Source organism: Drosophila suzukii, chromosome X, assembly GCF_043229965.1.
Source record: "Drosophila suzukii chromosome X, CBGP_Dsuzu_IsoJpt1.0, whole genome shotgun sequence".
In the NCBI taxonomy this organism is placed as follows: Eukaryota; Metazoa; Arthropoda; class Insecta; order Diptera; family Drosophilidae; genus Drosophila; species Drosophila suzukii.
In genome coordinates this window covers 19,626,137-19,650,702 of record NC_092084.1, presented here as the reverse complement: position 1 = coordinate 19,650,702, position 24,566 = coordinate 19,626,137, and the positions used below count along the sequence as shown (strand labels likewise).

At 38.9% G+C, this 24,566-nt stretch overlaps 6 protein-coding genes and 1 long non-coding RNA gene across 13 annotated transcripts; 3 read left to right on the top strand and 4 right to left on the bottom strand.

Moving 5' to 3' along the window:
* Positions 1-1,830: 1,830 nt before the first annotated feature.
* On the bottom strand, positions 1,831-6,930 carry Lsd-2 (Lipid storage droplet-2). 4 transcript variants are annotated; one of them, XM_036821011.3, is made up of 5 exons: positions 6,454-6,930; positions 4,383-4,820; positions 3,707-3,757; positions 3,160-3,341; positions 1,831-3,023 (listed from the first exon to the last, which is right to left on the bottom strand). In XM_036821011.3, the coding sequence occupies exons 1-5, from the start codon at positions 6,644-6,646 to the stop codon at positions 2,880-2,882; spliced, it is 1,008 nt and encodes a 335-aa protein (XP_036676906.1). In that variant the 5' UTR covers positions 6,647-6,930; the 3' UTR covers positions 1,831-2,879. The 4 variants fall into 4 exon arrangements, with proteins under 4 accessions (XP_036676906.1, XP_036676904.1, XP_036676907.1 ...); XM_036821009.3 differs by lacking the exon at positions 3,160-3,341; XM_036821012.3 differs by lacking the exon at positions 3,707-3,757.
* A 5,774-nt stretch (positions 6,931-12,704) lies between these two features.
* On the bottom strand, positions 12,705-15,621 carry LOC139353496 (uncharacterized). Its single transcript, XR_011604800.1, has 2 exons — positions 15,089-15,621; positions 12,705-13,389 (listed from the first exon to the last, which is right to left on the bottom strand). It is a non-coding gene; the product is annotated as an uncharacterized lncRNA (long non-coding RNA).
* Positions 15,622-15,916: 295 nt separating this feature from the next.
* On the top strand, positions 15,917-17,772 carry LOC108005472 (microsomal glutathione S-transferase 1). 2 transcript variants are annotated; one of them, XR_005014930.3, is made up of 3 exons: positions 15,917-16,203; positions 17,213-17,545; positions 17,611-17,772. XR_005014930.3 is itself a non-coding variant. In XM_036821080.3 (2 exons), the coding sequence occupies exons 1-2, from the start codon at positions 15,953-15,955 to the stop codon at positions 17,463-17,465; spliced, it is 504 nt and encodes a 167-aa protein (XP_036676975.1). In that variant the 5' UTR covers positions 15,917-15,952; the 3' UTR covers positions 17,466-17,609. The 2 variants fall into 2 exon arrangements, 1 of the variants encoding a protein (XP_036676975.1); XM_036821080.3 differs by lacking the exon at positions 17,611-17,772 and having other exon boundaries at positions 17,213-17,609.
* A 122-nt stretch (positions 17,773-17,894) lies between these two features.
* LOC108005471 (microsomal glutathione S-transferase 1) lies at positions 17,895-19,028 on the top strand. 2 transcript variants are annotated; one of them, XM_017068770.3, is made up of 4 exons: positions 17,901-18,186; positions 18,266-18,301; positions 18,399-18,478; positions 18,759-19,028. In XM_017068770.3, the coding sequence occupies exons 1-4, from the start codon at positions 18,019-18,021 to the stop codon at positions 19,009-19,011; spliced, it is 537 nt and encodes a 178-aa protein (XP_016924259.1). In that variant the 5' UTR covers positions 17,901-18,018; the 3' UTR covers positions 19,012-19,028. The 2 variants fall into 2 exon arrangements, with proteins under 2 accessions (XP_016924260.1, XP_016924259.1); XM_017068771.3 differs by lacking the exon at positions 18,266-18,301 and having other exon boundaries at positions 17,895-18,186.
* Positions 19,029-19,581: 553 nt separating this feature from the next.
* Cox17 (Cytochrome c oxidase copper chaperone COX17) lies at positions 19,582-20,274 on the bottom strand. 2 transcript variants are annotated; one of them, XM_017068773.4, is made up of 3 exons: positions 20,124-20,274; positions 19,879-20,058; positions 19,582-19,806 (listed from the first exon to the last, which is right to left on the bottom strand). In XM_017068773.4, exons 2-3 carry the CDS (start codon positions 20,031-20,033, stop codon positions 19,722-19,724), a joined length of 240 nt encoding a protein of 79 aa, XP_016924262.1. In that variant the 5' UTR covers positions 20,034-20,058; positions 20,124-20,274; the 3' UTR covers positions 19,582-19,721. The 2 variants fall into 2 exon arrangements, with proteins under 2 accessions (XP_016924262.1, XP_016924263.1); XM_017068774.4 differs by having other exon boundaries at positions 19,879-20,061; positions 20,124-20,208.
* A 456-nt stretch (positions 20,275-20,730) lies between these two features.
* Positions 20,731-21,458, bottom strand: LOC108005477 (translation machinery-associated protein 16 homolog). The gene is made up of 2 exons (XM_017068778.2): positions 21,361-21,458; positions 20,731-21,293 (listed from the first exon to the last, which is right to left on the bottom strand). The coding sequence occupies exons 1-2, from the start codon at positions 21,361-21,363 to the stop codon at positions 20,751-20,753; spliced, it is 546 nt and encodes a 181-aa protein (XP_016924267.1). The 5' UTR covers positions 21,364-21,458; the 3' UTR covers positions 20,731-20,750.
* Positions 21,459-21,776: 318 nt separating this feature from the next.
* Dbct (Dihydrolipoamide branched chain transacylase E2) lies at positions 21,777-24,500 on the top strand. The gene is made up of 4 exons (XM_017068777.4): positions 21,777-21,956; positions 22,692-23,375; positions 23,436-23,834; positions 23,893-24,500. Exons 1-4 carry the CDS (start codon positions 21,885-21,887, stop codon positions 24,124-24,126), a joined length of 1,389 nt encoding a protein of 462 aa, XP_016924266.2. The 5' UTR covers positions 21,777-21,884; the 3' UTR covers positions 24,127-24,500.
* Positions 24,501-24,566: the final 66 nt, after the last annotated feature.

Here is a 24,566-nt window from a genome sequence, read left to right as displayed (position 1 = left end):
TTCTTCAATCAATAGCAGAGCTGTTTTCCCATTGGAAGCCTCTTTAAGATGGGGCCAAGTGTATTGGACTATGGAGTTGACTTTACCTATTATCATATCAAGAATTGCAAAGTCGAGTTAGAGAACTCGAACAAGTTTTATGGATAATTATATTACTTGTAGTTATTTCCAAATGGAATATTTCAGAGTTAGTAGTGATTAGTTTTCAAATATAATTCATAAGATTTAAAAATATTACTTTAATGTAGGGTTATAAAATCAATATTCAAGCTCGAAGTTCTCAATATTTTCAACTTTTCGGATTCGAAACATGCAATTTTGACTGCATACCAAATATTATAGGTAAGAACTTGTATTATTACTATATTATGGTAATTTATTTCTATACATCTTTTTTTTTGCTAACGCTTTTTTTAATAAAAAAAATGTTATTTCAATTTGCAATTCAACTTTTTCTCCCTGTGCACAACATATTCGACGACTGCGGTTTCGGGAACCCGTCGAACAAGTCACGGGTTCCATTGGTTCCACCAGAAATACCAAGATCTCAGCGAAGCCCTTTTCTGGCAAACCGAACTCATGAATATTTTGGACCCAAATGGATTTCGCAAGACTCGAAATAATGCCAAGTATGCTGAGGCTGGCTAGTCTGAGATTGATTCCCCAGGGGGACAAACTGGAACTTTGTCCAGACGTTGGACAGACGGTGACTGTGGCATGTTCCTCTTGTCGGGAGCGCAAATTAAAGCGATCAGCCAGACGTGGAGCATACAAATGAGGTGGATTTTCGGAGCAGATTGAGAAGAGGAATTGGAGTAGAGTGGCGGTGCCAGCCGAAATGAAAAGGAAATTCAGAGAGGCCGACGTAGACATTTAGCCCAATCGGAAGACGGATAATTGCACGGCCATTAACGCCGTCATTATCGACAGGGACAGAGTCACAAGTCCACTGGCACAGTTCGGTTCAAGATAGTGGGTTCTGAACTCCAAAAATAGAGCTTGATCGACATCTTATGTGCTAATAATGGCATAGGGCCTTTGATCTTTAAGAGCGTCAATGGGGTTTATTTTTATTAAGTTTAAAGTAAATATAATAACGCCCAATGTCGTAACGACCGCGGCGTTATTTCACTCTCAATAGTGTCACAAGGTCCAGTAGTATGTAAGCATATTGACTATATAATATATAAATATCCAAAATTAAAAAAATAAAGTTTACTAAAAAACAGCAAAACCTTATTGATATTTTGATGCCCATTTTGTGCATTTGCTTTCCATATTCTCGGAGCCTCTATGCTTTCGGCACAAAACTGTAATACAACCAATTACAAACCAACCAAAATAAACTATTATACATAACATCCTACATTTTTATCGAAACCTGATTTAACTTCCATCGATAATAGTATTTCTTAGCAACGCACAAGTTAATTTCCAGCTCTATTGCACTATAAACTGTCGTTTTCATATCATTAAAGGATCTCAGTAACTACCATTACCCTAACATATTATTTTAAGCTGGAAAACCCGCGAATTCCGATTCCGAGCAGATTTGATAGCTGCAAAACGCACTTTAATATCACATGTTCGTAGACACATGAAAGTAGGGGCCTTATCTGGACAACGAGTGCTCCATAAATTCCCTGCAGCGCTTCGGCAATTACGGGGACTGAACTCTACACTGAACTCTATATAAATCAGCGGACCTGGGAGTGCCGTCTCGATAAGACGCCTAATCAGATACGCCGGTAGAACCTGCACATAACGCTCCTCCGCTTATCGTTCGCTTTCCTCAAGTGGCAGAAACAATTGAAAGAAATTCGTTGGCAATTTTCTTGTTCTTGTTCCAGTTTTGCGTTGGTTCTTTTTATTAATATTTAATATTATCAATCTAGTTGTTTAGAGCAAACATTATGGCTAGGTCTCCATACAAGTGTGTGTGTGTGTTTGTTGTTGTGTTATGTATATATATATATATATATATATATATGTATAATATATATATTAGGCATAATTCATTTTCATTAGCAATTAGACATCATCTGGTTGGGCTCCCAGCGAGCGTACAATGGAAATTAAATAGAGATAGAAATAGCATTAGGTATTAGATTACGTATACGTATAGCTAAACCGCACTATGCCAACGTGTGCGTACGTTTCTTTATATATATATCAATATATTATATATATATATATGTGTATATATTAAGCATATATAGGTGTGTATATATTATGTATTATTCAATGCATGCGTGGCACTTTAGCACAGCTAAAATTGACGAAAAAAAACGCTCTCTTCTTACTCCCGATCTCTGCGACTACTATATCTTACAACTAGGTTGGGGAGGGCTATACTTCAAATAAATATGTACAAAGCAGGTTACGCAGGGGGCGGGGTTTTTTCTGTGGGGGCGGTTGGTGGTGTTTGAAAAACCATATCCACATTTGATGATCCTCTATGGGGAGTACTACTTGTATAGGCGGATAGTACTCAATCAGAAAAAAAATAGTTACGCAAAAAAAAACGAAATTATAAAATACATTATAAAATGGGCGGTGTGGGTGGGGGGGGCTCTTGAGCGTGTGTGAAAAAGGATGATATCTAGCTAAAGATATAGTTGTAGATGGGCTGCTGTTTTTCCACTACTGAGACGACACCACCGCCGCCGCCGCCGGTTTGCTCTTGGCCACTTGGGGCTTGGCCACAACCGCCGTGTTGGAGCTGGTGGTGTTGCTGCTGGACGTGGTGGTGCTCGAGGTGGTGGTTCCAAATGGCGAACAGGTGTCGGTGTTGCTGCCCGACTGCTCCACATTCGTGCCCATCGACGAGTTGATAAAGTTAATGTACTGGTGCAACTTTAGGGCGGCTATCAGGGAGCTCAGATAGTCGTTGATGTTGCCCTTCTGGACCTGCTTGATCTGTCGGGAGACATTTCGATAGACGCGACGGGATATCTTGTTGGATAGCCGTCCAACCGTCTGTACTGTGTGTAGGACTGGATCCTCGCTGGCGGGAACTGGCACTACAAGCAAGAAGAAAAAAGTCACCATCAACATGTGTTAGCCAGTTGCAGTTTTAGGTAGTTATGTTTGTTATGTGTTATAAACAGGTCTTTAGTTAGTAAGAGTAGAGTGACTGTGTGGCTTGTGTGTGCTTACCATAAACTTGTTGAGTTCCCTATCGATAATGCCTATGATCTCTGGATTTCTTCTAACGTACTCAACAATTTCGGTTATGATTTTCAGGGACATGGACAGAAAAACCGTCGAGGCGGCCACTAAGAATCTATCATCAATCTCTTGATCGTGATCCTGGTCGTAGCTCTCCCCAATAACAACAACTAACAAATGGCATAGAGAAAGAGAGATAGAGAGAGATTAATTTAGAAAATTAGTGGCACTTTTTTGGAGAAGGGGGTGGGTTAATTAAAGTTAGGGGGCCAGGACCAGGATCAGGATCGGGTTTTAAGGTTTCGCAGGCTAATCAACATTTATCCCTCAACTCGAAATCGTAAATATTTCTGTATATGTAATAATATCCCCTTTTTGTTCTGTTTTTATGTGTGAAATTATTGCCATGCTTGATTAGTTTTCATGCGTTTTTATTTACTTGCTATTTTTATGCTTATTAGACGGTGTGTTAGTGGTAGACAAACAAACAGACGATCAAACGAACAAAAGATCGAATCGGGGTTCGGGAACTTACTGTCATTTTCAGTACTCTTGCCATTCTGCACGACGGCATTTTGTTTATCATCTGAGAATTAAAAATATTTACGATTTATATTTAGCATTTTGTTTACACACCGCGCAAAAAAAAGTGCGGCCAGCAGAAGACAAACAAGCAAATTCAACTTTTGGGCCAACAGATGGAAATGGAAGGAAGCCAATAAATAATGTTCTTCCCCATCCAAGGTTTTTAAATAAAACTCAGCTAGAATATTCTACTAATGTTTTGCCGAATAAACATAGGAACTTTCCTTAAAACTTAAGTCGGTCCTTTGAGTTAAGTAAACAACTTTGGTACTATTTTCTTTAAAGTAAGTACTGGCAGAAGTAAGTTTTTAGCAAGCATTTAGAAAATGAATGTAATAATTTGTTTTAAGAGTTTAATAAGACATTTAATTTTGTAGTAAGGCCAATTATCTTAATAAGTTTTAGTCATGTTTACGGATGATCTGATGAAATCAATATTAAAACTTATTGGAAATAAAAAAAAAGTTTACAAATAAGTTACTTGCTTTGCTTAAGTTTTTTTTTTACTTAGAGGCCAATAATCTTAAAATTTAAATTAAACTGCTTATGATTCTTCAAGGAAAAATATAATAGGAAAAACCCTTGTTGTAACCTACTATTGGTAGAGATTTCACTGCAACACTCACCATTATCCTCCTCCACATCGGACTCGCACTTAGGGAAATAGTATTCCAAGAGGCGCTCGGCCAGCGCCGTGGTGGTGTCCACTCCGTTGACCGCCAAGCTGCCGTACTGGGTGGCCAGCACCTCGTTGGCCTTCTGCCAGGCGAGATCCTTCAGCGAGGCGGCCTTCTGCTGGCCGGCGGCCTTGAACTTGACCACGCGCTCCAGGTGCGGCTGCACCACGTCGATCACCTTGCTCTTGGCCTGGTTGTAGATCTCCTGCGGTGTGTCCTTGATGATCGGGGCCTTAACCTCCAGCTTGTCGATGCCCTTGACCAGGGTTTGGTCCACATAGGCGATGGGTCGGTCCAGTTTGGTGACGAATGGAGCCGCCGTTGTCACCGCTCGCGTCACACAATCCTCGGCCGCCGTTAAAGCCCATTCAAAGACACGATTTTTGCCTTAAAAAAGAATAAATGGTATGATATAATAATAATATAATAATTCAATAAGAAAACAGTATATTTTAACGTTATATTGTTGTAGAATTCTGTCCCTATTTAACACACTTTCATATATCAACAATTTTATAATAAATGTAATTGACCTAGAGATCAAATCATACCGAAATTTCTAGGTGTCCTACAATATAGTAACCCCCACAAATGCGTAAAAAGTACAGGCAATCAAAAATTATATGACAAATCTAATTTAACCAGAGATTATTTAATTCCGAAATTTCTAGATGTTCTAGAAAATAGTAATCCCCAAAGTGTGACAAAAGTACAGGGAGTCCGCTTATCATTTGCAACAGTAATAATAATAATAATAGAATTTCTGTCTGATAAGCAACTGCGCAGTTCACGATCCCCAGGGGCCCCTTGGACCCCTCTTCTATCTGTCTGGGCCCGCGAGTTTAGACTTTGATAGTTCGTCACTCGGCAAACACATCATCCAATTCCAATTCCAATCCCAGCGACTGCAGCAACAACAACCACTGCGAAATATCACAAACAAGTCGAAAGTCCAACTACAGTTGTTGCTGTTGTTGTTGGGGCCCCAGAAAGCGCCATAGCACCAGTGCTGCCCACTAAAGTTAGTTTCTAGCCAAATCTAGTGTTTTTAAGGCGGATAAACGTTATTGTATTACTAAGCCAGCAAAGTTATGAAAAAAGGGGGGAAAAAGTGAAATGACTTCAAAAACAATTTAAGAAATTATGCAGAAACTATTCAACAGCGAAAACTAAATGTCATATTAAAATGAACTAAGAAGTTTACATCTTACCCAATATTAAGCTTATATAAACTGTAAGCTATTGTTTACCTATAATTTAAACCATTCTACTAATTATATTTCTAGTCATATAGAAATATATATTTGAAAATGTTTGGCCTAAACTTTGATTTTGAAACTTTTTTAAGACATAAAAGGCAGCTTTTCATTTTGGGGGTAAACTAGCTACAAAGCTAATTTAGCGAACTTCTAGCGGCATAGCTGTCATCTCTTGCAGAGCCAGTGGCGTGGCCATTGGGTCTGCTTTGCTTTCCTGGCAACAAAACGAGCCCCCTTTTGCGGCCGGGCGCCTCTGCTATTGCAGCCTTTTCTGTTGCCCCCCTCTCTCTTTCGCATTTTTTTTCGCTAAGTGTTTTTTTATTATTATGTAAATTTCGAACGAACTTTGAACGCTACGCGTCACGAGGGCAAAGTGCCGGTGCTTTTTTTTGTTGCTAGGTCATGGTTGTTGTTGTTGTTGTCACTGTGATTTCGACTATTGAACGACCGGCAATAAATTAATATCAATTGAGCTTAATTTCTGGCCAATTAAAAACAACAAAAAAAAAGCAGAGTTGCTGTGTTTCGAATTCGAATTAAAATGGCGAAACGAAGTCAAAAGCAACGGTTTCGGTTTCGATTGCATATGTGCGCTGCATTTGTTGTTGTACCCCCTCTCTTTTGTTCTCTATTTCCTATGCATATGTGCCGTTTGGCGGGGCAAAGTAACGGCACTCGCGCGAGTTCAATGCACTCGGACATGTCCGATATTTTTTTTTTTTTTTTAACTTCTTTTTATGTGCACTCACACTCACACTCACCTTTTACTTTGCCATAGACATCCTGCGATTTGTCCCAGGCGGCATTCACCACCGGCAGCTTGATGATCCTCTCGAGGGACTCGAGGTGCGGCAGCAGGTCCTTGGCATCCTTGGGCTGTTCCACCTCGTTCACCGTTCCATTGCCGGCCGTTCCGTTCCCGGCGGTGGCGTGTTTCTGCTCTGCACTGGCCATGATCTTTTTTCTTTTTTCCTTTCGTTTCTTGTTTCACTTTTTCTTTCTTTTGCCCCTCTCTTGGTCTCCCTATCAAGCTCTTTCGCTTGCCACCGCACTTTTCTTTTCTCCTCGTTTCTTTTCTTTCACGAACAAAAAAACAGCTTGTGGTGCGTGCGGGGGTATTGGTACATATATGGTATATGCGGTATGTATGTCTCTGTGTGTTTGTGTTCTTGGAGCACTCTTCTTGGCACTTTTTGGCACGTCTGCACACGTCTGTTCGCTGGGACACTCTGACTGATTTGCGAGCTGCGCGGCTGGTTTATTATATGAGCGAGTGGTGCCGCCAGTGTTGCCAGCGCCGAGCAGCGAAAAAGCTGAGAGCGCCAGAGATGCCCTCGCTGGCTAGCAATAGCTAAGCATCGTGCGTCAAAAATAGCTAGAAAGCTGCAGTTTTTTCGGCTTATAATGTCCAACCAAAATTGTTTCTTGTTTTAAAATGGTGTGTTACACAAAAAAATAGTTACACAGCTCAGCAGCAAGCTTAAAATATAGGGTTTCTTAACTCGGCTTTATAAATCTTATTGAAGTGTGTAAATACGTGAAAAAACCAAATGAACTATAATAAGAATAGTTAATCATATATGTTTTAATATTAAATTACTATTTCTATATCGCTAAAAAAATTGATTTTCAAGTTAAGTCCATTTGAAGTCATCAAGGGCCTTGCATATGTACATATGGGTTCAAGCAAAGCAATCAAGCTTTCACGTTTTTCAAGCCTAGTTTAATAGAGTGTTTTACACAATATAGTTTATCACACAAAGAACATTTCTGCGCCCTTTGAAGTCGTGTTTTTTAATAAATTTATGTTACTCTACTATTAAATGAGAGCATGCAATTTCAATACCAAAGAACACTGCAAAGACTTTGTTAAAAAATATTTCATTTAATTTTTAGCAAGATTTAAAATTACAAAAACTAAGTATGGGTTAGGGTAAGGAGTATTCTGTTTATAACTTAATTTCCTACATGCATATATACAAAGATTACTTACAGTTTCACCACATTTAAAACCATCTTTACTTAAAGATAAACTTTTAAAGCACAATCAGATATTAGTTTTTATTAATATCTCCCAGAGTGTACACTTCTGTTTTCCAATTATTTGATCTAAGAATTTGGAGTGAAAATAGCTGTACTGGTAGCACTTCCCAGATAGGCATTTGGGGCAGAGCGCCAAAGCAGCGAGAGATTTCAGATTATGGCTCTCATATAATTATTATAGATGATATGAATAACTGTTAGTATTTCAGCTTTTGTGCCAGTACACATGGGGTATAAAATGTTAGAAATTAAAAACTAAATTTAGTTTTAAGTCATACTAATGTGGGAATTATAAATAACTGCAAATGTATAATTTTTCAAGGCTATTTAAAAAAATAATAATACTTTAAAAATGAATCAAAACTTAACTTAACTTGAAGAACCTTTGTACATATTGTTTAAAAATGATTCTTAAGTTTTTTGTGAAATAAAATATAATTCAAGACTTATTGGTTATCCTTCGTGGGGTAGAATTCTTCGAAGGCAGAGAAAGAAAAAGATTTGGGGAAAAAGAGACAGCGCCTATGTTTGTTCGCCATGCTTGACAACTAGATTAATTAATACGCAGTGTCGGGCGCAAACAAAGTTTAGATTGAAGTACATTCCAATAAATGTATGGACAAATGTATATTTGTATTTTTGTGTGTGGGGGCACTGCTATTATCAATGGGCAATGGGCACCACCACGCAAGTGCTTCGTGCGACCTTTGAACCCTGCCACCGCATCGATAATACGCCACTGCACATTCACACACCCAGATTCTACACTCTACGTAATATTCGCCGAATGCTGTGTAATTCGCTTGGCATTCCAAAGTCCGGTGTGTGACAAAACGAAAACAAATTACGAGAACTACAAGCGAAACGTGCCCGACCCCTTCTTTAACACCTGAAACCCAAAATCAAAACCCCCAGATTGGCTGTGATTGGGTCTCCAGTACTTAGTTGCTATGTATCCTTTAACATGGAATCTCAGGAATGGTTTGGAAAAAGATAGTCTGTATAAAAGCCGGGTTCAAAATTGTAAATATTGATAGAAAGCATTGATCTATGCAAATTCCACAACAAAATACCATTATCCATTTCTTCGAATCCCACTAAAAAGTGTACTGCTTTATTACTTAAAGTAAATATATAAAAGAAAATTCACAAAAAATAAAAAATTCTACTTCTTTTAAAACCCCAAAAACATTCAGAATATGTACATTAGCAAAACGGGTTAATGCCCCGAAAAATTATGCGCTATATAAGGTAATTATGTCTGTCCGATAAGGCTTAAACCGCCAGACGATCGCCCCGACCATAAGTGCGCATATTAACCAGGCCCTCGAGTTGGGAAGGCTACTACTGTGTGAACCGTAATCCAAAGTCCGGGACTTTCGTCACAATTTGTTTATGTTGTAACTTAGATCAGGTGGTGGGCTTATCGCTACTTGGTCTGGTTGGGGTGCCAATCGCGATTTCAGACGTAAATAAACCAATGTAACCGATTCCAGCCATATTGTTTATAGTTACTGGTAGTTATGGGTGTGCGGACTTTGAAATCGTGATATCTCGACATTACATTAAACAGAGTAAATCACTTCAACCACGTTTGGTAAACTGATTTCGCTACCAGATAACGAAAATTACTAGAAAAGGGAGTAAATATTGTTGGGGGTATTACGAAAATGTTACCTAGCAATTCTATACTATAACCAGTTCAGAAATGTAGGGCTTGATGAAGGTAAAAAGTTAAACGATGAAAATTTTAAAGAGTATTTTCTTTGGAATATAGATTTGGGAATCACAAAGATCGAGGAAAGTAAAAGACTAAAGTTTTGTATTTCTTAATTTCCGATTTCCTCAGTTTTTAAACATAATTTAACATACATTTCACATCAAAAGAGATCGAATCAAATTGGAATAATCCGCTCGAGAGCTGGATGTAGAGCTGATTACAAGTTGGACGCACGTAGACAAGCCCCAGACCGTATACTATAGGCTCGATAGGCCCCAGTACACTCTGTGTATATAGGTATATATAAGTACATACATATTGTCGTCCGTTATCTGAACCCAAAGAGTGTTCGTCTGTGGGTATTTTCCCGAATGGTCGAGCATAAAATTCCATTGGATTTTGGACAGATTGTAACTTCGGGCATCTACAGCACCATTTTAGAGGCCTAGGCATGATCTATATATAGAAGGAGGAAACATTCAGGTAACGATGACATATAGACGGACTTTGAATCAGCGGCGTGAGTGGGTTCTTCTATATACATATGTACTTGTGAAAGGCGAATGAGTCGCTTGCTGATTATATTAAGTTTTTATTTCCCTTTTTCGCTCTGCTTTCTAGATGGATTGTACTTCACTGATAAGGGGGTTTTGAATACTTTTTTATTCTCTGCTTCATTCATTTAATGCCCTTGTTTTATAATTGTCGCCGGCTATCGTTATGAGGTATAAGCCTTTAAGCCACTTATTAAACAAAGTTCGCCATTCTTATCGCAATCTAGTGACACACGGGTTCAAATTACTGGAGAGTCCAAATCCAGAAGCGATTAAAATTCTGAGAGTCATTGAAATCGGCCAGATATACATTCCAGTAGAGTCTATGATTTTTATAATTCCAATTTTTAGCCAGACATAAATTTATACCAACAATCGATACAATACAGTTTTGCTTTTCTTTTGTGTTGTGCACTGTACGTGTAGCGGCAGAGATCGACCAGAGGGAGGCTGTCGACCTTTTAAGGCGAAAATTTTGAATAGATCGACTCACCAGAGTCGACGTTTATTTCCGACTAAAAAAAATCCAAAGTCTCTTTAGCTAACTCTGATGCAACATACATTTAACACCGTTAATACTAATGAAATTTGTTATTGGATCTTACGTTTTAATGAATTAAGTAAACACAGAATTTCTAAAGAATAAACTGAAGTAATGAGAGTACAAGTTTTTCTTTGAAGCTCCCCTAGGATATTCATATTACACATATAAACAGGCCCCCCGACTGAGTTGCACAACAATCGGTTTAAAAATATTCAAGCATTTTAGAAGAGGGGCAAACCGAAATCGGGGGTACTGGGACATGTCTGCTATGTTCGACTACGTGTATTAAACCCAATTCGTCATGGGGCAAAAACCCACAGAAGACTGGAAGGAACAAGAACGACGACACCACAAAAAGTGGTCTGGCGGTTTGGACTTTGGACGGTTTACGTGATGTCGTCGTCGTCCGATGACGCCGACTCCGACTGAGAAAATTCGATGCCGGTGCTGGAGCGTGTGTTTCATAAAATTCAAAAAAACAAAAAAAATAAACGAATATAGAAGGCGAACCAGAGTCAAAAAGAACTCTTTGACTAAATTTAGACGCGACCAAAGACCAACTCTCGCAAATACGTCATTGCTTATAGATAAATGAGTATATTTGTACAAAGAGGTTCAAACTTGTTTTGACGGCCCCACAAAAATAAGGAAAATACCCCTTCTTTGTTTTCAACACTAGCAATTTACTGGAAACCCCGTTTAAATACATCTATAATATCTGTAAATAAACACTTAATGACTAGAACCCAAGGTACTTGACTATTTGATAAGAAATCTTTACCAAATTTAGTATACAAAAAGAATATACAAAAAATAACTGTTTACAAAATCATATGCGAAACTTCCCTGTCGCCAACGCTATTTACTTAGGACCGATCTTACGTAACCATACTACTGGATATTTATCCCAATGAAATTGGATATATGCCATTATTTCAAGCTCCAGTTCGGGGATCACATCAGCTCGGTTCCGAGTTTGAGTGGGTCTCCATTATGCGGCAGACATCTAATCAGACGGCGAATTGCCTCGTTTCAATTCATTTTCGTCTGGCTGAAAGACGCTGACAAACCAAAGACGGTACAAACATACGCACATGGGTATTTGTATATATATTTTAATGATTTCTGTGGTTTTTGTACACGAGCTGATAGTGATAATATAGTTGCCCCCCACGCATTGAAAGCGTGAAATGCTAGCTCTCTTTCTTTTCCTATCGGTCTGCTTCCGTTTCTCCGGCATTGGTTTTAATAAAATATTAAATTGCCATTTAATTCCAAGTGACATAAGTAAATACTTACTTGGATGAAATACTTACTTTAACAAAATATTAAAATATCATATTAAATTAGTGTTATAGGTAACTACTGACTTGAATGAAAAATAAACTGAATTAATTAAAGTCTTTAAAAGTGCAGACACTTCAAAAAATGCACTCCAATAAATTATAATAAGATATAAGATATAATTCTCTTAGTTTGCCTTCACGAGACCTTAATAGATTAAAATAACTTTGATTTTTTCGATTGCTTTAAGACAAAGTTTGTAAAGTTAATTTAGCTTCTTAACTTAATATTTGCACTGAGAATTTAATTTATGTATTTAAATAACCCTCATTATTCGATGTATTTGTAAAAATATTGAATTTATTTCAAGTCTACTAGCGTCATCTAACTTTGAAGGCATCAAGTCACCGCCATCTATATTTCAGTATATAAATTCGCTAGGCAAGGTGGGTGTAGTCGCTAACTGACACTGGCTCAATGGAAAAAGTATTATTTTTTTTTTCATAAACTGTAGTTTTAAATTTACGCATTTCGAGACTTGCATATGTGTCATTTTAAGTCCAATGGTTTTTTTTTTGTTTTTTGATAATTCAATTTAAAAAAATGCAAATTTAATTTTTTCTTATCAGTTCATTCAGAACATTTTAGATGAATATCAACAAAGCAAATAAAATATGAAGGGTTGTGGCACTTCTATTGTTATGATAGCAGATTTTTGCTTATAACAACGTTAAAAACTCCGTTAAAAGAAATACAAACGTTTTTTCCGAGTTCGGGGCTGAAAAGATAAAGAGTTGCCAACAATCCGTTCGTCTTAAAACTGAATTTTTCCAAGATTACAAGATTTCCGCTAATAAATGGGACTCATTTTGTTACACAGTGTTATTTATATTGCAAGTATTTTAATAAAACATGTATATACAATTATATGAAAAATAAGATGCAAGTTATTTGCTTATACTGCATTCTGTAATTGGCAAATAAACCCAGCTTTTTTCTGACAGTCTTCCAAAAAGATCCGACTGTTACCTAATAAAAAGCAAACTGACAAATCTTGTTCCCGGGGACGCATCCTCCAGAATCCTCTACCAGCCCAAACGATCGAGTCATTTTTAAGATGCGCTCCAATGGTTTTTACTTCAGTTCTGTATTCGAAACTCATAATATGGCCGCCTTTTTTCTTACAGGTGGATTCTGCTTCATTATATTGTATATTAGCACTCTCTTCTATGTAAAAGAACGTTGGGCCAATTCTTTCGAACCTCGGAGGAATTATTTCTTGTTTCTTTTCTACTTTGCTCAGGAAAGCCTCCAGTTTGACATCCTGCTTTTTCAGCAGCAACTGGAGTTCTCCTAGAATTTCAGATTTTATCGTCTTAAGTTTTAGGTCTAGTTTCGCCTCGAAATCTTCCCTCGTAATGGTGTTCTTCAATGCACTTGAAGAATGGATGCAGTGCTGCCAGGCAAAAGGAGCTGCACTGACTTGGCGCGTCGGTTAGCAGACACACTGAAGAACCAGTACCCCAGTGCGCGGCCAACGATCCAACCAAATCTTGAACAATTAAGTAAGAAATAAAACATAATGCTAGTCTCTGCATTTTGAATGTACAGTTGCGGCAACAAAAATAGCACCAAAGTGTGGGCAATTTTTATTTGTGTACAAAATGGTCATTTTTTGCAATATTTTTCTTCTGTGTGTAAGGGTAAGTAGGTTTACATATCGTTTAACTAAAGTAAAAATGGTTGTGGGCGTAATGCGAATGGTTTTTAAAACTTCGATAGATTTATGAAAAAAGTAGCATAATTATGCGGCAACAAAAATAGCACTATTAACGGTTTTTGGGTATAAAACTTCATTTGCTCAGATTTGTTGGCTGTTTTTCGTTTTGTTGTATTAAGAATAAGTACTACTAAGTGAATTGGTAAAATAATGCATAAAATAGTGTTCCCAATGGGTCATTTAGCGCGCTGTAATGATACAGATAGAAGGACATTTAAAAAGCTAATTTATAAAGGCAATGCAAAAGATAAGTTAAGTTGAATCGTTGAATTCTTTAAAATAATGATTAGTAGTTACCTAAAACAAGAACACAAAAGAATAGCACGCAGTACGAAAGCCGCAATGACCCCATAACTGTTAAAAAGTCATTTGCATGAATGCAAGTAGGTCCCGTTTTAGGCGCCTATCAAGTCGCTTTTTTTTTTTTAATATTTGTAAGTACATAAAAAGTTGGATATAATGTACATAAAAATCAATTATGCGCTTGACGTCCAAAAAAAAAATCTCCCTAGACTGCAGAGCATGGGTGAATTTGAAGGGCGAGTTTTAAATAAGGCCCACAATAAAAGGAACACTCTTATATGGTCTGGCGGCTGAAAATTGCTCATGTTTAGATGAAAAAGACTTTAAATTCACATCAGGTAACCTACATATCCAAAATTGAGTCCCCATTTCACATTTGCAAAGAATAATAATGGTGAAGCAAGTATAATGGTATGGGCATATTCTCGTACTATAATGTTGGTACCATATCATAATGTAAACCCATACAGGATCAACATGTTCACCTTGATAGCTCAGAAATTGTGATGCAATTTTATTCGTAATACAAAACTAATTTATTTCCGAAGCTTTACCACGGTTATAACCCAAAAAAAATCAGTCAGAAAGTCGTACAAAGTTTTAAAACCCTTAAGCTAAATGGTATAATGGGGACCTTACAAGCCCCAGAACTAAAACACATCGAAAATCTTTGCAGAAATGTTAAAAACTATGTTTTTAATGCAAAACCGAAGAAAAAAAACTGCCCTCGAGCTATTTTGAAAGAGCCAGACAACAATTTTGCCAAGGGAAGATTCTGGTGTCTAGTGACGTCAAGGTCGGTCGTTGTTGTTGTTGTTGTTGCAGCCCAAGCTTTAGAACAATATTTTTTTACCTTAAGGTGTATGAAATCATACATTTCAATCAAAAAAAATTTTCAAATCGCGTTATTTTTAAGTTTTTTAAGTTTTTTATTTAAGTGGTGCTATTTTTGTTGCCGCATAACTTTGCTACTTTTTTGATAAATGTATCGAAATTTTAAAAACCATCCGTATTGTGGGCGTAACCACTTTTATTTTAGTTAATAGATATGTAACCCTACTTACCCTTACAAACAGAATAAAAATATTGCAAAAAATTACCATTCTGTAGCACAAAGAAGAAATGCCTACACACTGGTGCTATTTTTGTTGCCGCAGCTGTATATAACTTGTTGAAGTAAACGTTTAAAATGAACTGAAATGTATGTTTTTCAATAAATAAAGAAACCTTAAACATTGTCGATAAGTAGCAAACGCAAGTCGCTGAGGTTATTTGGTTATCTTGTGCAATGATTACGTAGTCGTTAAATTTAAATGTTTTCGGGAATTAAAGCACGCCATTTCTATAATAATGTTGCCAAGCTTAATCAAACAAAAACATTTTTTAACGAGGTAAAAAAAAAAAGTTTTTGTATGTTAAAGGTGCGATCGTCACTATTTATTTTAACTCGTTAAGAGGTGTTCTTTTTTTTATATCAAAAGTTTTTAAAGAGACTATTAGTGTCTTTAAATTATTGTTCTTCTTTTCTTGTTCCTTAAAGTATGGTATATAGATGAATTGTAAGAAAGAAAAAGTTTATTTTGAAAAGTCCCCCAAAATCTTTACTTTGAATCACTGTCATTCGACGCGTATCTTCAATGAGAACACAACTACATATAGTGGCCTTCGCACACTCTCCTGGTGCGCTTCGTCACTACGTGTACTGCCGTTCACAAAAAAGTTAGAAACGTCATTTAGTCAAGGCAAAAGTTATTCTCTTTAACGAAAATAGGTTTTTGACCTAATACGAATCGATTATTGGAAGGCCTATTATTTTTGATAAATTATAAATTCGCGAAATGCACTTAAAGACCGCTAGAAATAGCCCAAAAACGGGGCTGAAGCGGAATATTTCCAATAAATTATTGAGTTATTATGAGGTGGAAATGAGGTCAGTTGAGGGAACTGCTCCACCTGTTGTGCCTCCTGCGCCAATTTGCCACCTGGGCCACGCACTCACCTGCGAACGGTCGACGGTAACGGAACTTTCGCCATGGATAACGGACCCACTGACGCCACGCCCACCGCCGCCGCCTTCCGGCTGGTGCTGCTCAGTAAATCGAATCCCGTGATGGGCTGCTATATGTTCTGGACCAGTCTGCTGGTTTTCAAGATGCTTCTAATGTCGCTACTCACGGCCCGCCAGCGGATGAAAACCAAGACCTATGCCAATCCGGAGGATTTGCGAATCAGCCGCAGTCCGGAGGTTCGGTTCGGAGATCCCAATGTGGAGCGGGTGCGAAGGTAAGTGAAAAATTGTCTATAATATCCATTTCGGGTTGAAAAAAGTATATGCCTAACATTTTATGCATATATCAACACCCAAAAAACGTAGCTAAAGAAAAAGGTAAGGCTGAAGAATTCGCGGTCGTCAACATTGAAGCATACAAAAAATAATTCCATATAATCTTGAAAAAGATAGTGTTTGTTCTTATTATTTTACTTAGTGGTCGTCCACAAACCACGTGGACCACCCCTTCCCCCCCCTCGTGGACAATCGTGGATTTTTAACTAACCCGCCCCCCCCATTTTGTCCACGTGGACTTTTTCATTGAAAATTTTTTTTTTTATTAAAAATGATATTTATAGAGATTTTTAAAAATGGTAAATAAATAGAACTTTAATAGTAAATTTAAAAGTGGAATAAATAACATAAAAGTTAAAATTAAATTTTTACTATGTCCACGTGGACATTTACCCCCATCGTGGAAAATCGTGGACTTTTGACGAACATCTAATCCATCTAATCTTGAAAAAGATACTGCTTGTCTTATTTTTAACTTGAAAATAACACATTATTTCTATTTCTATGTGTAAGGTTTAAGGTTCCTTGCATTTTTTTAACTTTTAGATATGTATGTTGTTATAATTATCAACTTTTCTAGAAATTAATTTAAACTCATTGATTAAGAGCTGAAGAATTCGCGGTCGTCCACTTTAAAGCAGTCGAAAAATAATTCCATCTAATCTTGAAAAAGATAGTGCTTGTCTTATTTTTAACTTGAAAATAACACATTGTTTCTATTTCTATGTGTAAGGTTTTAGGTTCCTTGCATTTTTTAAACTTTTAGATATGTATGTATATGTATAAAAGCTGAAGAATTCGCGGTCGTCCACTTTAAAGCAGTCGAAAAATAATTCCATCTAATCTTGAAAAAGATAGTGCTTGTTCCTATTATTTAACTTATAAATAACAACGAAATCGTTTAACCATTTCTATGTATAAGTTTTTAAGCTCTTGGCATTTTTGCAGGGCCCATCGCAACGATCTGGAGAACGTTCTGCCATTCCTTCTAATGTCGCTGGTCTATGTGGCCAGCGGACCGAATCCCCTGACCGCCCGTCTGCTCATCCGCATCGGAGCAAGTGCCCGGCTGCTCCACACGGTGGTCTACGCACTAATCCCGGTTCCGCAACCAGCCAGAGCCCTGGCCTTCTTCACCACCTTCGCCATCACCTGCTTCGAGGCGGGCTACGTACTCATGTGCTGTATCAAGTACATTTAGACTACTAGTGACCCCCACTTAGTCAGAACTACTCACCATTTCGCAGATTCAGCACCAGTGATGTCAAGTTAAAAGGCTAGGTACAAAGTTAGTTACTTATTTCAAAGCAAATAATGGAAATAAATGTTCTCTGTTGTTTCTTTAGGTCGTTTTAACTGTTCTATATATATTGAGGTGATATAATTTTGCAATTCAACTATAATTAATTAACAATTTTTTGATAAATATAATAGTTACTAGATTAAAGTTTGGAGAAGTAACTTAGATTTTTTTTACTCAACACCATTAATATCATATAAAATATAAATTTAAATATTAATATTAGGAAGTAGACCTGTAGAGTACCACAGCCTTGTGTACAGTATAGCTACCGCAAGTCGGTAAAGGAGATTAAATATTACCCGTACCATTGCTGCACAGCACCTTAGATTCGTTTCGACGCAATTCGTAACCAGTTTGGCCGCATGTTTATGATCTCTACATTGAGCTGAGTGCGGCTTTATCATTTGTCGAAGTCGGCTCAAAGCGAACGCACATACATTTAGCATCCGACATGTCGGCCCCAGCAAATAATGCCAGCCAGCAGATGATGACATCGCCCGGCGATATGTTCAACCTGGAGAATCCCGTCTTTTGCTGCTATCTCTTCTGGGCCACGGTGCTGGTGGTTAAGATGCTCCTGATGTCCTTGCTAACGGCCGTGCAGCGTTTCCGGTACAAGGTAGGCTATACATATATAAATCTCTTTATGTCGCTGCACTTGCTCAAAGGTCACCATCATTCCGCCATTCCATTCACAGCTGCTGGCACTCGTACCGCTGGCACTGCGACGCAAGGTATAAATAATAGCCACAAGTCATTGCGATAACTTTAGATTAATTCGCTTAACCTGTTTGGCCGGATTCTAAAAATGGTTGTTTCTCGCTTATATAGATCTTCCCCAATCAGGAGGATCTGTTCTTCAAGAATCTGGAAGTGCAATTCGATGATCCGCATGTGGAACGGGTTAGAAGGTAGGCTATTGATTTCAAAGCATTAGGAACCATTTCGTAAAAATTTCTTCCGTCAATTACTCTTAAATTACTTGATGGATGGCCTTAAATTACTATAATAGTATTAGGCATTGTTATCGACTACTTAAGTGAGGCTATGCTCACAATTTAAAGCACTTAAAATAATGCTTAACAATTAACAAGAGAATAGAACATGTACTTGGGTTTTGTTAAAAGAAGTTCGACTGTATTAAGGATATTGTCCACTACTTTAACTCCTTATATTTTGTCCACCTTTTAGAGCCCATCGCAATGACATGGAGAACATCCTGCCGTACTTTATTATGTCCTTGATTTATATCAGCACCAATCCGAATGCCAATGTGGCCTGCAATCTGTTCCGTGTGGCTTCCGTGGCCAGGATTATTCACACTTTGGTCTACGCCGTTTATCCGGTGCCGCAGCCCTCGAGGATTCTGGCCTTCGCCACCATGCTCCTAATCACCTTCTACATGGCCGCCATTGTCGCCCTGCGCACCCTAAGCTTTATCTAAATAAACACTAGTCCCAATATCTTATTTTTTCAAGTTTGGATCGAGGTACGGTAAGCTGGGGTATATATTTAGAAAGAGGAAAACCCAAAATTGTTCCATTTTGATTAAATTGCTTGAATTTTTAATTGAGAATCGGTTTCAAATAAGCTTGTAGGGATCTAATTTAGTGCACTGATTTATAGAACACGAAATTGTAGCTATACATTGGCACACAAAGAACAATAAATTAAGATTCTGCCATCTAGATATTGAGCCTTACTACCTTAACTAATGCAAATTTATTGGCTATCAAGTTTTAAGGGTTTCTTTTGGTTATATATGCAAAAAAACTCGTCAAGTAATGACTATCTAAGCATTATTTGCATCGTCACTGCAGATTAAATGAAAGAGCTACCAATAAACATGATTTGACCAAATGTTTCCAGTCATTTAGCTCTAAAATTAGCTTAGCACTCAGCAAAAATCGACGTTTAAATCTGAAACACTTCCTGAACAATTTAGGATCACATTATTTGGAAAACTACTCAAAAGGAACTACGCACCATCCTCGAACAAGAAAATTACAAATCGTTTGGCTTTCAATTAAGTTAGTTCTATAATTAGCTTGAGATGCAACAAAAACAAACAGTGGAAGGGGCTGGGTATCCGGGTGTTGAACTGGGGGTCTGCAGGACTAGTAAGTACCCTAAAGGCCGCCTCATCCGGGGCGTCTAGATATTGAAGCCGGCATCGCGCATGCACTTCTTGTGCGCCTCGATGAGTGCGGAGCAGTTCTCCTCGCCGTTTTCCACAATGCTGGAGGAGATTGGGAATTGGAGTTATATGGTTGCGTCATTGGTTGCGAGGAAGGAGGTGTTGCACACTCACCAGGCGTCACGTGCCCTCTTGGTCTCCGGACAGGCGCAACAGGCCTTGCACTTGGGCTTCTCGCCGGATGCGGTTCCGGATGAGGATGCGGGGGCCACCGGCTGGGCGGCCGAAACACTGGGAGCCGCGACTCCCTGGGACGCGCTGTTGCCCATTCTTCAGTGGGGGTTTGTTCAAAAACTGCTGGGTATCAATAATCCGGGCGTTACTGAACGCCTCACGTTTGTTTATATAATAAAACTCACGTTTCGAGACGGATATTTCACCACAATTCCGTTTATCGGCCGCACACAAAAATAACTAAATTCAAGTTCACCGAACAGGGTTGTCAAGTGGCTGACAGATATCGAGATGCTTGCAGGTATCGGTAAAGCTACCATAAAGAGTGTCGTTTTTTAATTTAAAATTTATCAAATAAATTTGAGTCTCTCAACAAAAGGAAGATTTAAAAACTGTGAGAAATAGCTTAAAAATACTGTTTCTATGTTTGTTTTGAGAACTATTACTTTGTCATTTTAAACAAATACTAGAGCGTTGAGAATTTAGAAATTAAATGGAATTTAGGTTTATGCAGTCGCATAAAAAAAATTACACAAGAAAACGAAAAATCATTGTAAAAAAACATAGAATACATTTTTTTAGTTTGAGGTTACAAATTTGTTCACAAAAGTAAATCAAATAAAATACAAGAAATAATATAAAATGATGAATTTGAAACCACTCCCGATATCTATAGCTTGTCACGTGTTCTTCAACGAAGAACAGCATGACAACCCTGCCAAACACAACAGCTGTGGCCAATCGATAACAGGCAGTGCTGCAAAACAGCCAAATGCAAATGTCAACAAATGATTATGTTTTTCTTATTTATTTTATGTTTCCATTTGCTCGCTGGGCGTTTCCTTATTCCCGGACTGCCCCTTGAGCCGCTGCAGCATGTTGTGCGAGACCAGGTCGAGTTTCAGGTGCTGCACACTCAGCGCACTGCCGTCCCAATCGCGCAGCATTTTGAACTTGAGCGGATCGCAGAGGTTGACCAGTTCCAGGCCGCCGGTGCGGTATTCGTTGCGCTCCTTTTCCAGCGTCATGGTGATCACATCCTTGCGGGCGGCATGCTGATTAGCCCGATGTTTGCCAATCGATTGCTTCAGGTTGATCTGCTCCAGCTCCTCGTCGAATCGGGTGAAGTACAGCTCAATCAGATCCTCCAGCTCCTGTGGACTGAGAGGCTCGGTGCGTTCCTCACCGATTTGCGCCAGAAACCAGCTCAATTTCTCGCCCGTGAGGTTGCTTTTGATTGCATGACCCAGCCGAACTTTGTGCTTGTTGTTCTGACGACGTGCTTTTTTGCCCAGCGCCTTGGTTTTCCGGCTGTTCGGGTGCTTGCATTTCTCCAGCTCTTTGCGCAGATTCGTCTGTTATTTTTAGAGATTCAAACTTTGATTTAACTATCATTTTAATGATTATTTACCACAGACTCACCATTTTAATGCTGTTGAAATTTTCACGTTGTTTTGATGTCAGTGTTGGTAAACGCCGGCGGGCACATGTACGATCAGCTGGATCCGTAGTGGTGGGCACTTTTAACGATAGTTTAATATGTTCAATATGTTCAACAGCTTAGGTAATATTTTGTTAGATGATAATTTTAAAACTCTTAAATATAGACACAAGTATTTAAAAACTTCACAGATTATGACTTTAATACATAGTTAAGCATTCACTACCCAACTAAAAATTAATTTAAAAATATATGCATATGTATATTTTGAAGAACTCGTATATTAACTAAAAATTGAACTTAATTTGTTTATTTATTTTCCAATTATTTTTTCCAGATGATCTTGCAGCTTGTATCGATAGTTACCTTAATGGTTCACCTCCAGCCGGAATCATATGTTTCTGCCAGCACAAACACACCTGCGCGATCGCATAAGGCTAAATCCTACTATCCAAACCGACCCGCGCCATTTCCCGTGCATTTCCAGGCCCCAAAGTCCCGCTAAATGGCAACACACCTGCTCCGCAATGGCGCTACCTGTTGGCTGCTCAGGAACTGCATTTCCCGCCAGGCGACGGTAAGATAATCAGGAAAACGACCGCCAATCCATGGCAAAACTAAAATAACACCACCCGTTACGTAATATCACAAACACCCAGAGCGAGCGAGAGGGAAGAACTATCTTAACGCTCCTCTAATCGGAGCAATTTGTTTTTCGTTACACGGGAAAAAAAGTAGATCAAAGATCATCGGTTATAGAAATTTGCCCAAAAGTTAATTCCCCAAGTTGTCCAAAAAAGTATCAATGCTCTAAAATATTTTCCACTTTTTTATGCAGATCTACAGTATTATTCTATAAAAAGCAGATCAACCATACATTTAGTGACAATCGGATCATAAAGATAAAATATTCATAAATATAAATATATTAGTAATATTGTGCTATAGCATTAATAAAAAAGTGATTTTTTAAAGCATTTATAAATGTATCTATTTATATATAGACTGTAAATATTTGAATTTATATGTATCGCCCTGAAATATTTAAATAGATCTTGTAAGTAAACCACATTTTATCTTATTACATTTATTATTTGTTGATTACAATAATTATTTAAGAATATAAAGAAAACGTTAAAAAAACGATGTAGTATAACGCAGTTTCATAATTATAATAAGAATTCCAGGATAGTCAGTTTACTCTTAGGAAAATAAATTCGGAAGTGTACAGCCAATTTGAAATAATTTTAATACATTTTACCTTCATTAAAGAAACTAATAAGCCATCTTTAAATATCCTTTTTCCTTGTAGTTGAGACGCAGCCTGCATGTGACCTCCAGTCTGGATAAGTCGGTCTCCTTTAACCTCAGCGACATCGGGGAGGGCATTCGCGAGGTGACCGTCAAGGAGTGGTTCGTGAAGGTGGGCGACACTGTGGAGCAGTTCGACAATCTCTGCGAGGTGCAATCGGACAAGGCTTCGGTGACCATCACCAGTCGCTATGATGGCAAGATAACCAAGATTTACCACAACATTGATGAGATTGCCTTGGTTGGCAAGCCTCTGGTGGATTTTGATGTGCTAGATGAGGAGGGCGATGACGCAGAGGACTCATCCTCCTCCTCTGCATCCTCCGAAAGTTCTGCTAGCGAAACGGCGCGGGAGAAACTAATTGGAGCAGCCGCCACGTCCACTGGCGGTCGTGTGATCACTCCCGCTACGCCATCTGTACGTCGCCTGGCCAAGGAACACCAGTTGGATCTCGCCAAGGTGCCGGCGACGGGCAAGAATGGTCGTGTGCTCAAGGGTGATATCCTGGAGTTCCTAGGACAGGTGCCTCCGGGTACAAATGTGCCACATCCCACACTGGCGACCAATAAGCCAGAGGCTTCTTCTGCACCCGCTGCTTCTGCTCCTATTTCAGTGCCCGCTGATCGCGTAGAGGTGCTTAAGGGAGTGCGTAAGGCCATGCTTAAATCGATGACTAAATCCCTGGTAAGTGCTTCTAAAGCTACAGCATCTTTATCAAATAACCATTGACTTCTTTCCCCTTAGAAAATTCCGCACTTTGCGTATAGCGATGAGATTGACATGACCCAGCTGGTGCAATTCCGCAGCCAACTCCAGGCGGTGGCCAAAGAGAATGGCGTCCCTAAACTCACGTTCATGCCGTTTTGCATTAAGGCCGCCAGCGTTGCGCTTTCCAAGTATCCCATTATTAACAGCTCCCTGGACTTAGCCAGCGAATCGCTGATCTTTAAGGGTGCCCACAACATCAGCGTGGCTATCGATACGCCGCATGGTCTGGTGGTCCCAAACATCAAGAACTGCCAGGCGAAGAACATCATCGAGATAGCCAAGGAGCTGAACGCACTGGTGGAGCGCGGACGCACTGGCTCCCTGTCCCCAGCGGACTTTGCTGACGGCACTTTCTCGCTGTCCAACATCGGAGTTGTGAGTATTAGTTACTAAGTGTGTGGCGAACATGCTAATGATGTGGCAAATCTTTCAGATTGGTGGCACTTACACGCACCCCTGCATTATGGCGCCCCAGGTGGCCATCGGTGCGATGGGAAGGACCAAGGCGGTGCCCCGTTTCAATGACAAGGATGAGGTGGTCAAGGCGTATATAATGAGCGTGAGCTGGTCCGCCGACCATCGCGTTATCGACGGCGTGACCATGGCCAGTTTCTCGAACGTGTGGAAGCAGTACTTGGAGCAGCCGGCCCTCTTCCTGCTGCACTAGCCTGCCTGAGACTCGAAAAACGCTAACTCCCACGGATAAGGCTGTTACCCGATGCATTTATCTAGACATATATAATTTTGTAAATTGTACGACAATCCGTTTTGTTCTGGAGCATTTGCCATGTGCCGCCGCCCATCCCCGAAATGTGCATTTATAGGAGGAAAGCTGCTCTGAGCGGCTCCTCGATTACTTTAAGCTCCTGGCGCACATGGCTGGCTTTCCGTTTAACTACTTTTTTGTTTACCTGCATTTATCCCTTTTTTTTAGTTTGTTAAGCAGCAGCTTTAGCGTACAGTTCAACTGTAGTGTGTGCATTTATTTTAAAGCTTTGTTTTAATGGCTGTCCAATAAATATCCCAAGCGGTTTATGTGAAGCCCCCCCCGTCTTTTTGCATGTTCCCCCGGTACCTAAGTGAGTTGTAAAATATTTGTAATTGGCT